The sequence below is a fragment of the Crocodylus siamensis genome, chromosome 3 (assembly GCF_052110815.1).
Source record: "Crocodylus siamensis isolate JL-2025a chromosome 3, ASM5211081v1, whole genome shotgun sequence".
Lineage (NCBI taxonomy): Eukaryota > Metazoa > Chordata > Crocodylia > Crocodylidae > Crocodylus > Crocodylus siamensis.
Window position 1 is genome coordinate 131480102 of NC_143397.1, and position 13719 is coordinate 131493820.

The following is a 13719-nucleotide window of genomic DNA, read 5'->3' on the forward strand; positions in this document are numbered from 1 at the left end:
TTCCCCATTCTCTCAACTGGAAAGAAGATTCCAACTTCAGGAGTGCTCAGTGTTGCACAGCTTTTGTTTAATAAACACACTAACAGTTTGACAGCTTCAATATTTAATTAAAATGAGGCCCATCTCTTCCTTGCACTGCATTCTTCCACATCCAGGTGTGTCCTGAGTGGGGAGGGAGTATAGGGATGGAGAGAGGAAGGGGGATGGTGCCCAGGCATCCTGGGTTGTGGGCAGTGATGTCCATGACTGGGCCAGAGGAGTCCGGGGCAGGAAACCCATGGTCCAGTGCCAGGATGTGGGTACTTGAAGTCCTCCAGCCCTACTCATTTGGGCAGGGTTCCTAGCCCATGTGAGTGAGGAACTATTCAGCCAGGACTTTGTGAATTCAGACAGCCTGCCTTGGTGTTGGGCTGCGACCACGCACACATCGGCAGGCGTCTCATCCTCTGCTGTCGCTGCCCCATGTGCACTCGCAGTGCCTAGCCTGGTCCATAGCTGAAATACTCCTTCTGGCGGTCCAGCTACCCCCATGGGACCTTGTGAACCAAGGCAGGAGAGGGTAGGTCGGGCCCATGATGGGGATTGTGGGGAGGGGCAGTTAAACTGGGGAACTGCAGCCTTGACAACCTTACGGTCCAATGACTTGGGACCTGCCTCCGTAGTCGGACCCAGAGAGTGATAGTCAATGGAACCATGCTGACGTGGTACTGGGCTCTATACTTGGACCAGTACTCTTTAACATATTTATAAACAGTCTGATTCAGATATTGGAAACAGACTGGCTAATTGTCACTGATGACACCAAACTATGGGGAAGTGTGATCACATTAGAGGATAGGCTGGCAATTTAGGCTGACCTGGACAGGCTCGCAAGGTGGGCGGGTCAAAACCTGATGGCATTAAATGCTGAGAAATGGAAGATGCTCCACCTTGGAGGGGAAGAAAGAATCCACATCATACTTACAGGCTCAGCAGTGCTACACTTCCTAGCACCATGACTGAAAGAGACTTGGGGGTCATGAACAAGATGAACATGAGCCATCAATGCCATACCGCAGCCAGCAAAGCAAACGAAACCCCGTCTTGCAGCTATCAATGTATCTCAAGCACGACACAAGATGTCATCCTCTCACTGCACTTGGCCTTAGTAAGGCCACAGCTGGAGTACTGCATTCAGTTCTGGGCTCTGCACTTTAGAAAGGATGTGGAGAAGCTTGAGAGAGTCCAGAGGAGATCCACATGCATGATCAGAGATAAGAGAAGAGGTCTTATAAGGAAAGGCTGAGAGGCATTGGACTCTTCAGCTTGGAAAAGCAAAGGCACCAGAGGGACTTGGTGGCAACCTATAAGTATACAAGGGGTGTGCACCAGGAACTGGGAGAACATCTGTTCACCAGGGCACCCCAAGGGAAGATGAGGTCTAACAGTCCTGGGAAGACCATTTTAGGCTGGACGTGAGAAAAAACTTCTTTACCATTCGAGTCCTTAGAGTCTGGCCTAGGCTCCCCCCAGAAATTGTGCAAGTACCTACTCTAGACACCTTTAAGACATACTTGGATACCTATTTTAATGGGATCGTTTGACCCCAACAGACTTCCTGCCTCTTGGACAGGGGGCTGGACCCAGTGTTCTTGCTAGGTCCTTTCTAGCCGTAATGTCTGTAATCTATGATATCGCCAATGATGAAATCAAGAACCTTGAGAGCATAGCAGCAACTCTCCATCGCCCTGGGGAACAGGAAGTTGCCCACGATTACCCTCATCAGCCATGTGAAAGTCAGTGGTCCAATCATGCCTTAGACTCCTGGGTCTGTGTGTGTCTGCATTCGTGTGCGTGTCCAGGATGCTTGCATTCTGTGTGTGTGGGAGGGGGAGCATGTGCGCACACACAGGATTCAGATATCCTGAACATACACATACTCACACTTGTACACACAACCATGGTGTCCAGGACACGCACACAAGGTGGGCACAGGGTGCATTAGTTGGGCCTGCGTGGGATAGCTGGCTGATGGTTCGTGGTCATGATGAGCTGCTGTCACATCAGGTACAGGTGGGTGGCCATAATGTCCCCACCAGCCAACTGGGTGGCTTGGCTATTTGATTCTGCTCTGGAGTCCTTTGCAGGCCGGGGAGCCTGCGGGGCATTCTGGGAGGGACGCTAGAGCCTCTCTTACCTGCTGTACTTGGGCCATGCAGGCAAGCTCCAAGCTCCCACCCCACAAGGGCTAATGTGTATTCAGCTTCCTTCTAAGTGGGCACCTAGAGCAAAGCACAGAAATTAGAGCAATTTTCCAAGTTTGTTGAACACCTGTATATCGCCTTTGTTTGCAGGTGAAAATTGTAAATGAATGCCCTCTAAAACATATCTTTTTTCCCAGTGGTATTGTTGCGATGAGTGTGAAGTACTTTTAGTAATGTCAGTTAATGCCTGTTAGAAGTACTTAAAGAAAGTCAACATCCCTGTTTCAGTAATTCACAAAGAACCAGTTAGGGCTGTTCAGTATCCTAATCCCAAATATTTATTTGGAATCATAAAGACTTGAAATGTTAGATCACTTGCTGAGAGGTATTAATTTTTTTACCTATCACCCCAGTATGTGCATCTTTGTGTATGTGTGATGAATATTTTAGTTGTGGTGTCCTAGCTGGACAAGATACTGATAGTAGGTCTTAATTCTTGTAAAAAAAAAAAAAAAATTAATATTAATCTTTCGTCCTGACAGTAAGTCTCTGTGTAAGTTTCCTTAAATGGAGACTTTCAAATTTTACTAATCCAAACCAGCCATCCTTAAATATGAGATTTTCTGAGCCAAATGTTTTGTACTGATACTTTCTTTGGCGATGTTAGCAGACAGACCTTTAATCCAGTATAAATGTATGAGTGTATTCAAGCATTTTGTCTTTTATCAAATGTGATTTCAAACAGTCTGGCTTGGAGTCAGGTACAACAGACGGGGTTTTGTCTCTTTATTGAAGACTATTCTCTCGTCCCTAGTTATGATACAAAACTAGGTGATTATCAGCAGTTAAGTAGTATCTGTAGTTTGGTTTACTAACTAAAACTAAACTGGAGTTAGGTTTTTGGCGACAAGCAAAAGAGAGTTATTTTGGTTCAGTTTTAGCCCTAATATCACTTGGACTAACACACATAATATTACATATAAGCTTACACATTTGCAAGATTAGGACTTCGTTATCAATACTAAGTCTTCAGACACTTTGGGTAATCTATTGATAATTCACTCAAAACTTTCTAAAGGTGAAGAATGCTAGTGAATTCTCATTTTAGACTTTACCCTTGCTGTTTACAGCTTTCAAAATCCTTTTGAGAAGTGATTCATATTAACTTCAAAAACACCAGCCAATAAGTTGGTAAAATACTTGAGAGTATCCCACTGATAAGCTTGGCAAACAAGTCTGATATGTCAGCACTACAGACCTAATGAATCAGGAAATCAATACTCCATTCTCCTTAGAGTAAATGTTTATTAAAAGAAACTGTTAGTGCAAAGCTGGTTAGAAGAAGAATTGGAAACTCAGAGGTAAGAGCAATGCAGAAGCAAAAATACAGGATTCAGGTGGATCAGGAAAATGAAAATGGAATTGTAGAACCTTCTTTAAAAGATATCAAGTGTAACACAGAGGGAAGTTACTTGATACACTTCTGTGTGGTATTCTATGCATATTTTGTGATGAATATTGTTATTCCTTCCTTCATTGCATCAGGTCAGGATATGGCCTTTTTTAGTGGAATTACTTATATCAGTTTTATTTTTGTTCTGCTTCATAGGTGAGAAGCAAAGATTTGGTTATGATCGATCAGGATTTGATGTGGAGGATTCTGATGGCGCGGATGACGATGACAACGACAATGATGATGATGATGAAGATGACAGCCAAGCTGAATCAGTCCTCTCTACAACTCCCTCAGTTACAGCGAGCCCTCAGCATCATCCATCTAGAAATAGCTTGCAGGAGGTCACAAGCACAGATGAAGAAATCAGATTTGCAGATTGTTTTGCTGGGGTTCATACAGACTCTATGGATGGTTTGCCCAAAGCGCTGCTTACGAAGATGACTGTGCTTAGCACAATACAGTCAGAATGCCGAAATTCCAGGTCACCACTCGTGGACCCTCATCAGGAAGCAAATGAAGCAAGAATACAGGAGGGGGTGGCAAGTACAAAGCATAGCTTACCCTCTGAGACTGCTCCTAGATCCCCAGGTCATCAGATGTCTATAGACTATCCAGATGCAGAAGCAGCTTTGGGGAGTCCTGCAACATCTAATGTAGTTGTTACAAAGGTTAGAATATTCATTTTTAATGGCAAGTAGAGGAGCACACTCCATATCCTTTTAAAAGCTTGTTAGGAATCAAACATTGAGATTACCTGTATTCTGGTAATATTTTAAAATAGTTTGTTTCCCTCATTCTCTTTACACAGATGTTGATATTTGTTAAACAAATTCAAAGTACTTCCTATGCAGGTATATAGGAGCATAATAACAAACAATAATATAAAAACCACCACTTCTAAATAGGTCTGGTTTAGGATTGCATCCTGAAAAGATGTGTATACATATCTTTAATTTAAAGAATCATGTTAGTTGATTGACAGTATTATTAAGAATATATAGTAGTATATAACATAGGAAGAATGACACTGGAGTGGGCTTGTGAAGTTGTCAAGTGAAAGAGCGTTCAGAAGCTTAATCCTGAAGTTCAGAAATAAAATTATCAGTAGGATCCAAGGGAAATGAATTTGATAGTATTAATCTAATTCGATATGATTTTGTCCACAGAAGCGTGCAAAATTTGTACAATTACTGTGTCTTCCAGATGTGCTGAGTACTAGAATAGAAAGCATGCCATCTGCTCCCGGATGGAGGAAACCTGCACAATAGTTGCCCACGCTCAATAACAAGATGGGGAAGGGTATAGAATTAACACCAAGCTGTAACAGACTTAAGTGTTGAATTCCTGGCTCCCAGCCACAGTGTACCATCACTTAAATGAAAGCATCTTTTGATAGGAGGAGGATCCATTTGTTCTGTGCCACTTTGGATGTTCCATACAACTTTGGATGCTCCAAGCAGCATGACTTGTTGAAGCATGATTTTAGGAAAATGTGTGTACAGTGCTGGTAGAATGGTGAAAACAACACTTAGTTCTTTTCATTTAAGTTCCTGATACCCCATATCCAGAAAAAAACTGTTCAAAAGAAATGCAACAATATTTGAGAGTACTAATGCTTATGAAAAATCAGGTATGAGAATTAAGAACATAAAGCTTTAAAAAGTTCTAACAACATGTGGGAAGGAGTAGAACAAGAAAGGAAGGTAGTTTATTCTTCGGGCTATACAATATGTATTGAGAACTGATTTGATTTACTGTAATTTTCTAAAAGAAAAATAGAATACTGCAAAACTACAAGTATAGGCAGATAAATGATTCACCACAAGATGAAAGTGAGCAGGAAAATGCCGCGTGTTCTTATCTAATGGCAAATGAAAGCTTACCTAGGGTACCTTACCTCTTTGTGAAAGACCCCATTTACTGACTTCATTTCATTCATTTGAACATACTGTGCCTCCTTCGGGGTATTTTCAGTTAATGAAAATACAGTGATAACCTGACTACTAAAATGTCTTTGTTGTTTCGTAGAGCGTACACTCCATAAGACTTCCCTCACCACCAGTGGATCGAAGCACGCAAACAACAATAGTGGCTCCTTCTGCAGCATCACCCTATCTGGAAATCCAAGATGAGAAGCCACAAGAATGTCAGCGCCGAGCCACAGAATTGCCAGCTCCTCCAACTCATCTGTTTAGCCACCTCCCTCTGCATTCACAGCAACAAGCCAAGACACCTTATGGTATGATACCTGTAGGAGGAATTCACGTGGTCCCTGCTGGCCTAGCTACATACTCTACATTTGTACCAATTCAAGCCGGGCCAGTGCAACTCACTATTCCTGCTGTTAGTGTGATTCACAGAACTACAAGTGCTCTTGCTGACACAGCCTGTGCAGTCTCTGGTGCTGCCAGTTCAATAGGAGTTGCAGAAGTAAACAGTGTTGTGCCATGTATTCCAATAGGTCAGATTAATGTGCCTGGCATCCAGAGCCTGAGTACACCAAGTTTACAATCTCTTCCACAATTAGGCATGGAGACAGTCAACATCTTAGGTCTGACGAATACAAATATTGCTCCACAAATGCATCCTTCTGGACTTACGCTAAATGCTGTGGGCCTACAGGTTTTGACTGCCAACCCTTCATCTCAGAGCAATCCCAGCCCTCAGACACACATTCCAGGCCTACAAATACTGAACATAGCATTGCCTACTTTAATCCCTTCAGTCAGTCCTGTAACTGTAGATGGGTCAGGAGCTCCTGAAACACCAGCTTCCAACAATAAAGCCTGTGAAACGCAACAAGAACAGACTTCTGTGAGCTTTCCTGCAGCTGACATCAATCAGATCTCCAGTGCTGTATCTCCTCAGGTGGCATCTGCTGGCCAGCAGTACAGTGTAAAAAATGTTTCAGAGCCTGCTTCATCAAATGAGTATGAAAGACTTGATGGGCTACGTAAGGCAGACACTGAAAAGGCTGACCCAGCAAATCATGTCAAACCAAAGTGTGACATTTCTTTTGTTCAGGTCAAAAGGGCTTCCATGTCAGAGCCCCTCTTGAAGGTGAATTCTGAAGTTCTAACCAAGTCCCCAGTCCATCGAACTGTCTCTCCAGATAGACAGGGACAAAGGTTTACTAGATTCCCACGAAGACAGAATACTGTGCAGTTCAGTGATGGCAGCAGTGATGATGAGGACAGACTTGTAATAGCAACCTAGACCTTTTTTTTTATAACACTTGTAGGTTTCTTTGCAAACCTTCCTTTCCTTAAAGCACATTTTTTTCGGACCCAAACTCATAACTAATCTTTGTGCAATCATGAACTCTTGACCAATAATTGTTGTTTCTTGTCAGCTCCAGCCATTTTTGTACATGTTGTATAGACAATTGTGCCTTTTGGAGTTTTATGTTTAGAAACCTGTACAGATTATTGAATATATATATATATATATAAAAATATATAAAATATGTATATTAAAACCAGATAGTTGCTTGTGTTTAGTAAGTACAAACATCTTTTGTCAGATGAAATAAATGATTAAATTATATGTTGCACTGTTAAATGTAAATTTTTATGACTGTGGGACAAAGTTTCTGTGTACAGTTCTAGTATGTAAAACTCCATATTTATTGTATCCATATTAGTCTTGGGGAAAGGGTCTGTCCATCTTTCTTGTGTAAGACAGTAGCTTTACACTTAAACAGAATACAGTATCTGTGTTATGAAATATTACAGTAAAATTTTGTTTACTGACTTTACATTGCTTATGTTGTGCCTGCTTGATGCTACTATTTGGTGAAATCTGTAGCTCACTCATTTTACTAGAGACCCAGTAGCTTGTTTTCATTTGGGAAATTGCTGGTGAAGTGTCTGTAAATATGGTTTCTCCCATCAAGAGGGAAGAACAGGTTTTTCATGCTGTCAAGAAGCAAAGCCTTTCTTTTTTAAAATTGTTTTCAGGGGGTGTTCACTCCTAACATTTTTCAGAAGAGGCTTCCATTGATCACTTTTTAAAAAAAATTTCATTTATTACTAAAACCTCAAGGCCACAGTCCTTTACACTCAGCAGAAATGGCAAGGAAGTGAAGGTAAACTTCTTTTTATGTGCAGTCTTGAACTATAAAGCCACAGTTTCAGTTTAATTAAAATGGTTGGACAAGAAAGGAATAGTTTTTGTGTCTCCTTAATTGTAACAGCACTATTCCAGGCATCAAAAAATGGTGCTGAGGGTATGTTTTGCAGTGCTTATTGTCAAGGCTGTTCCTTAGCCTCTAATGAGTACTTCATTTAAAAAATCTTTACTTCCAGCTACAGGAGGCAAAACAGAAAATACCAGTTTATGCTTACAATTAAGTTGTCCGTATTCTGACAAATTCATCATTATGGGCATACAAGATATGGACTGATTTCAAAATGTTGGAATTGCATAGGATTCTTTTATCTTGTGTATGATACAAACACTTTAAAATTACCAATTGAGCTCTAAAAGGTTGCAGTATTCCAAAACACATTAATTCTACTTTTCACAAGGGTCAGCTCTCTTACAAATTTGAAATTATCCTACAGTTAATGTAATAAAGAACTTTTCAACAAAAGTAGTGCTGCTTTTTCCCCCTTTAGAAACCATCTGCAGGTGGGCTAAAAATATCAGTTTACAAAGTAGTATCAGATCTCTTAAACCCAACAAATGTGTTCAAAATTCAGTAATATATATAATTGGCCAAAATGTTGTTCATCTTTTCTGGTAAAAGTAAAGATGGGAAGTGCATATGTAACTACTGGGGGAAAAAAACTGGAAAGAAAATCAGAAGTGAACTGAGCATTAACTGATTTGTATTGCTCGGGTTTATACCTGTAACTAACTTGACAGAGCAGTTCTTATCTTGCATTCCTCTAAATTCAAGGGCAGCATTATACCCTATGCCTTTCTATTTAACCTGCTTTTGTACTATACTCCATTGTCTAGAGTGTGCACAGTAATGGAACAATGTAAATGAGTACAGTGTGAAGTAAGCTTTGACTTCAAGAAGCAAGATTTAAAAGTATTAATATGAATAGGGTGACCTACCATTAGGATTAATCCACAACTTAGAACCAAATATTCTGGAAGAGAAAAGACACTTCCTATTCAGACGTGAATTTCATGTTAGTCCTTTTTTGTATAGAGCTTCATTAAAGAGCTGCTCACCTATACCAGTAAGCACTCAACTCGCACTGAAGTTAAATGTATTAGTGCTCAGCAGACCACATGATCAGACTTCCAATTTGTGAGTGCCTTGCATTCCACCAGCATGCAAGTTGTTGCTGCATATTTATATATTCATTGTATAACCATGTAGAGATATCAAATGTCAATGTTTTTATTGTATTGGGCATGTCTGGGTTACGTTTACAGCTGAAAATGTGTAAGCATTGCTGGGTTATGTGTTATTTCAGAGTCTGATCCTGTTCCAGTTGAAGTGAGTGGAAATGTTTTGGTTGATTTTACTAAGTACAAGAGCAAGTCCTAAAATGCAACTTCTAATGCCTCTGCCATTTTACAGGGGTGTAGGTTGTAGCCGTGTTGGTCTAAGGACATAGGCAGACATGGTTCTCTGGGTAAATCTAATATCTTTTATTAGACCAACTAAATAGCTGGAAAAACATTTTCTTAGCAAGCTTTTGGGTTTAAAAACCCTTTGTCTGGATGGGGAAGCATCTGCAGTTGGTGTGTGCTCTTCCTGCCAGCCTCTCTCACCCATTGACTCCTCAGTTTACATTTCATTTACTGGCTTTCTTGCATGTATACCAGCCTCTGGCCTCTTTACTATTCATTTCATCCAGGAAGAGCACACACCAAATGCAGATGCTTCCTCAGCCTGACAAAGGGTTTTTTTTAAACCCAAAAGCTTACTAAAAAGAACTCTGCCACTTTAGTCATTTCACCTATCTTACAATTGATGTTCTTGAAAAAGTCCTTGCTTATGGCTTTTTCAAAGTAAAAATATTATAATGAATTTCTGAGAAGCTGTTCATGAATTTTAATCATTCTTTCTATCAGGAGGACAACAAATGTGAGTTACTCTATTGTTTGGTTTAAACAACTTCTGCATGGTAACATCAACTTGGAAAAGAGGTGGGCTGAATGTGACAGGGTTGTAAAGAACAGTCTATAAGATGTTTGGCTGATTGTGTGATAGAACTCAAATGTATATTTGTGCATGTATCATGTATAGGTAAACATATGACCTTAATATAAGGAAATAGTACACAAAATATTGCTATTTAGTTGCATACATACACCAAAATCCTGCTTTTTCTATATATTTGATGGCAGAATTTATTCCACTCTATTCACTTCCTATTTGTTTCCATATAGGCTGCAGTGGCAGAGGGTTTTTGAGCCATCTTGTTATGATTCCAAGAGGGATGACTGCAAACTGCTTCCAGGCACATGCTAGAGGGTGTCCCCAGATAACCCAGCTGTAAATAGCACCTTGATCATCTGGGACAGGGAGTCAAAGGCAGCCAGATGTGATACTAGCCACATCTAGCTTTGGGAGCTGTTGACTACCCCAAAACTGGAGTGCTTTAACCATGCTAGCTCAATCAGTTGCTAAGCTCAGGTGGGCTTGCGATCTTTTGTATGACTGAATCAGCTGTCAGTTTTGTGTACATGTCAGAATTTTGAGGGTTTAACTCTGTCTGAGGAAGCATGGGACTAGCATGTAGTTAAAGGCATCTGCTTCACTAGTAAATAAAACCCAGTGGATCAGAGAGTGTACATATGATTGTGTTCTATTTTAGGTGATGTATGATATAAAAACATCAAGGCCAAGAGGTGGAACAGAGGTGCAGTAGCAAGACAACAGACGTGTCACTTGGTAAGTCAGTGAGAGCAATATGATGAAATGGAGCTATGGATTGTAATGGATGCCAGTACTACTGCTGAGCTTGTTTACTGAGCAAAAACAGTCAAGCTGGTCCTTGTAGCACTAACAATGACCAGCTTAATAAGGTAACTGCAGATAATTTATAGACGTAGCTTTATTTTAAAGTAGGCAGTAGGCGGAAATAGTGCTGTATAGATGACTATTAGGTACGGCTAAGAGTCACGTTCTGACCCTTGTGCATGTGTGCACATGCAAGCATGGTGTTTTCCCTCTCTGCATTTGAAATAGTAAGCTCCTGGAGTGGATGAGTGCATATTGGGTTTATACACTACCTTGCACCCATTTCCTAGTACCAGAGACGACTATTGCTAAAATTAGAAATATGACCAGAACTGACAAGGCTGAGATTCTTCTTGTTGTCTGGGATTCTTCATGGTCTGCTGAATTCCTTTCAGTTATACCCAGTTCTGAGAGAGCCTTCTGATTATCTGGGAGAATGGTGGGGTTTGCATATATATCATTTTAATTTTATTCATGTAAAATTAGTTATCATAAATGGCCCAGAAAATTCAAGGCAGACAAGGCTCTTTGGGTAAATCTATTATCTTTTATTAGACAAACTCAAATAGTTGGAAGTTTATATCTTTTCTCAGTTGCATAGCATATCTCCCTTACATATTGTTCTCTCTCCATGGTATAAACATGCAATCACCTGCAAAGCAGCCCTGGCTTTCCCTTTGACTGAATTCAGTGTTTTAAATTATATTCTATGCTTTCCCCCTTATTTCAGAGTCATGAGCATAAGGGATTTCATTCTGTGCTTGTCACTGAGAGTCTCCTCTTATTAAAAGAAAGAAGGGGTCATCACTAGGGAGGGCTATTCTGTAGTTGCTCGGGGATGTAGGGGGGCAGTTAAGAAGGCCAAGGCAGAGATGGAACTGGGACTAGCTTCCCAGATTAAGGACAATAAGAAGTCTTTTTTTTAAATACGTAGGGGGTAAAAAGAAGGTCCCGGGTAATGTGGGGCCCTTGCAGGGCGACATGGGTAACTTGGTCATCACACCAGACGGCAAAGCTAACATGTTTAACGATTTCTTTGCCTCCATCTTCCTAAGTAGGGACCAGAACAGCCACCTCCCTGCTGGGCCCCCCCTCAGGCCCCGGGGGAGGCACACCTGGGCCATGGGTTAGCGAGGATTTAGTTAGGGAGCTTCTGGAGGGGTTGGGTGTATTCAAGTCAGCCGGCCCGGATGATCTCCACCCTAGAGTTCTAAAGGAACTGGCCCAGGTCATTGCAAGTCCCCTGGCACAGCTTTATGAGCACTTGTGGTGCTCTGGAGAGGTACCGGAGGACTGGAAGAGGGCCAACGTGGTCCCCATCTTCAAAAAAGGCAGGAAGGAGGACCCGGGAAACTATAGGCCGGTTAGTCTCACCTCGATCCTAGGCAAGCTGTTCGAAAAAATTATGCTGGCACACATCCAGGAGGGGCCAGCAGGAGACTGCATGCTTAGGGGCAACCAGCATGGGTTCATCAGTGGAAGGTCCTGTCGGGCCAAACTGGTGGCCTTTTACGATCAGATCACCAGATCGTTAGACGCAGGGGTAGCAGTGGATATAATCTTCCTGGACTTCCGGAAGGCTTTTGACACTGTCTCTCACCCTGTTCTCATTAAGAAACTGGGGGGCTGTGGTGTAGACACCCACACAGTCAAATGGCTCGCCAACTGGCTGGAGGGCCGCACCCAGAGGGTGGTAGCGGATGGGTCCTTCTCAACCCGGAAGGACGTGGGCAGTGGGGTTCCGCAGGGCTCGGTCCTCAGGCCCACGCTGTTCAACATCTTCATCAGCGATTTGGATGAGGGGGTAAAAAGCACCCTGTTCAAATTTGCTGATGACACTAAGATGTGGGGGGATGTGGGTACGTTGGAAGGATGCAACAGGCTACAATCAGACCTCAACAGGTTTCAAGGGTAGGCGGACGAGAATAGGATGGGTTTCAACACAGACAAGTGCAAGGCGATGCACCTCGGGAGGAACAACCGGCACCATACTTACAGGTTAGGGAACTCCCCTCTTGTCAGCACGGAGGCGGAAAGGGATCTGGGGGTCATCATTGACTCCAAGATGAACATGGGCCGGCAGTGTGGAGAGGCAGTCAGGAAGGCCAACCGCACCTTGTCATGCATCCACAGATGCATCTCGAGCAGGTCCAAGGAGGTGATCCCCTCTATGCGGCACTGGTCAGGCCACAGCTGGAGTATTGCATCCAATTCTGGGCGCCGCACTTCAAGAGGGATGTCGACAGCATGGAGAGGGTCCAGAGGAGGGCCACTCGCATGATCAGGGGACAGCAGGGCAGGCCCTATGAGGACAGGCTGCGGGACCTGAACCTGTTCAGCCTCCAAAAGAGAAGGCTGAGGGGGGATCTTGTGGCCTGTTATAAACTAGTCAGTGGGGATCAGCAGGCATTGGGAGAGTCACTGTTCCCCAGAGCGCTACCAGGAGTGACCAGGAATAATGGTCACAAGCTGGCAGAGGGCAGGTTTAGGTTAGACATCAGGAGGCGCTACTTCACAGTCAGGGTGGCTAGGGCCTGGAACCAACTTCCAAGGGATGTGGTGCAGGCTCCTACCCTGGGGGTGTTTAAGAGGAGGTTAGATGAACATCTTGCTGGGGTCATTTGACCCCAGTACTCTTTCCTGCCATGGCAGGGGGTCAGACTAGATGATCTGCTCAGGTCCCTTCCGACCCTACAAACTATGAAACTATGAAAATCTGTAAGAAACTCCCCAGTAACTTTAATAGTGCAGGATTAGACATGAAGGCTGTATCTCCATGGTAAACCTCACGGGCTCAGTAGCAACATCCTCACGTGTGGAGCTGCTTTGAGCAGCAAACGTAGCTAGCTTTTGTGTGGTGGTTTGGGTGGATTTTAAGATTGCTGAATGACACTGTCAGTTAATCTATTCATGCCACACTATGGCTCTGGGTACCCTCCTTCAGTTTTAGTTTGCAGCCCACCTAGAGCAGTGCTGAATGCTTGCAGGTGTACCTGCCAAGCCTACAAGGTTTACCACGCTGAACTGGCCCAACATAGGGTAAGTTGACACAGTCCTGGACAAGTCCATCTACACCAGTTTGAAACTGAACCCTATAGCCACAATTCAGGACAGTACAGTAACACTTAGTTAACATTAACAAGTGCTTA

The 13719-nt window shown here is 42.7% G+C and overlaps 1 protein-coding gene across 5 annotated transcripts in view; it reads left to right on the forward strand.

Moving 5' to 3' along the window:
- Positions 1–7957, forward strand: part of HIVEP1 (HIVEP zinc finger 1) — a 187912-nt gene extending 179955 nt beyond the window's left edge. For all 5 annotated transcript variants that reach the window (XM_090039205.1, XM_090039206.1, XM_090039203.1 and 2 more), the window contains 2 exons: positions 3793–4307; positions 5668–7957. In XM_090039205.1, the coding sequence (XP_089895331.1) occupies positions 3793–4307; positions 5668–6855 (1703 nt within the window). In that variant the 3' untranslated portion in view covers positions 6856–7957. The remainder of the gene's footprint in view (positions 1–3792; positions 4308–5667) is intronic.
- Positions 7958–13719: the final 5762 nt, after the last annotated feature.